This window comes from Cynara cardunculus (assembly GCF_001531365.2).
Source record: "Cynara cardunculus var. scolymus isolate 2C chromosome LG 13, CcrdV1, whole genome shotgun sequence".
Taxonomy (NCBI): Eukaryota; Viridiplantae; Streptophyta; class Magnoliopsida; order Asterales; family Asteraceae; genus Cynara; species Cynara cardunculus.
This window is the reverse complement of record NC_037540.1, coordinates 9,076,145-9,079,193: the sequence shown is the minus strand read 5'-3', so window position 1 is coordinate 9,079,193 and position 3,049 is coordinate 9,076,145. Positions and strand designations below refer to the sequence as shown.

General features: G+C 37.3%; 1 protein-coding gene across 1 annotated transcript in view; it reads right to left on the bottom strand.

Moving 5' to 3' along the window:
- LOC112524448 (exocyst complex component EXO70A1-like) overlaps positions 1 to 2,760 on the bottom strand; it is a 15,629-nt gene extending 12,869 nt beyond the window's left edge. Inside the window, exons 1-2 of the mRNA XM_025134268.1 lie at positions 2,413 to 2,760; positions 1,468 to 1,563 (exon numbers count right to left, since the gene is read on the bottom strand). Coding sequence (XP_024990036.1) covers positions 1,468 to 1,563; positions 2,413 to 2,589 — 273 coding nt within the window. The 5' untranslated portion in view covers positions 2,590 to 2,760. The remainder of the gene's footprint in view (positions 1 to 1,467; positions 1,564 to 2,412) is intronic.
- Between the last annotated feature and the right edge of the window lie 289 nt (positions 2,761 to 3,049).

The following is a 3,049-nucleotide window of genomic DNA, read 5'->3' as shown; positions in this document are numbered from 1 at the left end:
CACCTAGCAGCCATATAGCTCACAAGTAGCTTACATTGGCAGACGTAACTTACAGGTGGCTTACAATGAACTTTTACCTCCCTGTAAATAGTGAGTACCTGACCCTTTTTACCCATCAACGAACGTAGAAAGGAAATTAAAGAGCTAAGTGATGGCTAACTGAAGGTAAAGAAGTCGAGATACAACAAGTCCTAAACAGGGCGTGCAAGGTAAGTAAGCAAGTTGTGGTTAAGCTAACCAAGTAAATATTATTATGCGAGTTACTGAGATACATGTGTGTTATATAAAATGTTTTATGCATTATGAAGAGTTTGGAAAGATGCGTTGGCATGTTAGTCTTGCATAAAAATGATGACATGTTTATATAGCAAGGTGTTTATTATGTAATGAAATGACAGCATATGTTTTACATATAGCTATGGAAGTTTTTATGGATGTTAAAAACAACCAAGATAATTATTCCACGGGATGTCACAACTCACAAGGAGGGATGGATAAATGGACCTTGCCAGACTGAACTCAACCCAGCCCGGACTCACCCAACTGACACACTTGCCAGACTGAACCAAGGGTATCAAAGTTTCTACTTTGTCCAGCTTTGGTCATGAATTATTGTGTTTCAGTTATCTAGGAAACAAAAGTACAGTAACTGATACCGCATGAACCTAACTAAAACCCCACAAAATGGTCTCTTATTTCCTAGTATTATAAGTCAAGTGATCAGTGGACTGCATAAAGAGAGAAACCTACAAAATAAAATAAAAGCTTTATCCAACCGATAATATTCTTTTAAGTATTTGGTATCAATGCTCGTTCACGAATATCTACTGCCACTCCAGCTAAATTCCAAGGAATGTTGGTATGAGTTAACAGCATTTCTTGGTTGATATTATTTAGCAATGCATTTGACTTGCATTGACTTCTAAACGGAGGCAACCCTAGTACATAAAGGCTCTTCAGCTTTGCAAAGTTAAGGATGGATGTCTTGCATATTTGGAATGGGGCTGGTCTGTGACCAGAGCACGAGACCTTCCAGTCACAAGGAGTAACTTCATGGATTGCTCCAATAATAAAGAAAATAGCATACATTTACTCCATTATATAGAGTGACAGAGAAAACCAGAAATTCAATATCAGTAATCTACACAAGAACTTGGGAATTCCCTATTGATCCAGATACTTTTAGGGAAACCGGATCACTTATAATGAAGAGGATGAGCTTCAAGGGAATGATTCAGAGTTCTTGCAAAGTGAAACCGTGCAGACCAATTACCAAACACGAGATAGATCTTCCAAAGAACAAGGTCGTTCTCGAATAAGCCAATTCATCTGGGACCCTGCAGATACACTTTTTTTTCCTATTCAAAGCTCAGCCCTTTGTCTTTGTGTTTTCACATTGAAAATTATTTCGCAGATGAAGAGATGTCACATAAGAAGCATAAAGAATAAGTAGAAACAAGAACCAACCTCACGAGAAAGATCAAATCTGTCCAATATAACATCAGCAGCCTTCAAAGTCCTGTCGATGTTCTCATGAGCTCTGCGTATGGCATGTGTCCTAATCTAAAAGAAACATATATAAGTAGTGCAAGTTAGCTACTCCCTCCATCACATGATAATTGCAACTTTTGGCCCAAAACATGTTTAATAGAAGCGTCCGGCTACTAGTGAAATGTCTAAAATACCCTTCAAAACAACAAAGTAGGGAATCTTACAGGTGAAATCAATAGCATTACTGATTTGTAATGATGTCAATAGGCAATTAGGTTACTAAAGTTGTACCAATAAATGAATTATAGCAATTTTTGGGGATATCCAAAAGAAAAGGGAAATTTTGCAATCGTAACCGCGACAGGGGAATGATTTACCATAAAAAACAATCATAAACCCCTAAAGCACTAATGAGGCAAAATACACAATTAAGCATTTATGGCTATGACTTTTAGCATTGATCTAATGTAATTCAAGGGAAATTTCCAATAAGTATCAGGATGTTTATCAAGATCAAACTTGGAAGTTTGAAATTAACAACCTATTAGGACTCTGAAATAGATCAAGTCCGCATATCGTAGCTCCTCCTTTTCGAATTCCAACAGAATCATACATTTGCTTAGCTTGAAAAAGTGTTGAACCCCGAATCAATAAACATGCAACCGAAATCATTTCCAGAAAAAAAATACCCAATCAAAGCAGAAACTACGTCTCGAGTTCAAACCAATAGCAGATGTGGGTTTAAATAACTAAAACGTTACCAATAAATACAGGTAGATCGATAATTAATTGAAGGACCTATTTTCCGAACTCCAACAAAAAAATGTTGAAATCACCTTGAATTTTTCCCGTATTTTATCATAATCCCAAACAATTACCGAAAGTGGGCATCGACCCAAGTTGAAGAATAGATCAAAAAACCTGAGTGGGGCGCATGGCAGTTTCAAGGGCTGAGAGACGGTGGTCAAAGGAACCCAAGATAGAAACCATGTTGTCGGTGATTGACTGACTCTTTTGTAGTGATTCTCTCATCTTCGCTGCTTTCTCGCTCAGATTATCCACCCCCATGACCCCTGCTGTTCGAACCGGAACCCCCATCTCTACCTCTCTGTATATCTTCAAGTTCTGAGAGAAGTGACGAAAATTTCAGAAGGAAATCGTTGATGGGTTTGAAGGTTAGTTGACCATTATTGATTGATTCTTGCTCTGACAGGGTGTTGATGTATGTATGTATACAAATACTGATTTTCTACGTATAAATCGGTGTTTTAGCTTTCTTGATTTGGATTTCTCTCTCAATCCCCCCCCCCCCCCCCCTAATATAGATAGAATCATCAGCACATTCACATCCATTGTGTGGGTCTAATTGGGTCCATCAATTCTCAATTAATACTCAGATTGGTCCAAAATGACAAATGGTTATTATCATTAATAAATTTATCAGAAAAACTTCAAAAGAATTAACAGTTCAATGAAAGTTGTGATAATAATCCAGCTCTAAATAATTCGTTATGATGTGTTATATCGTCTTATGGTACATTATTTTGCAAGATGTGAG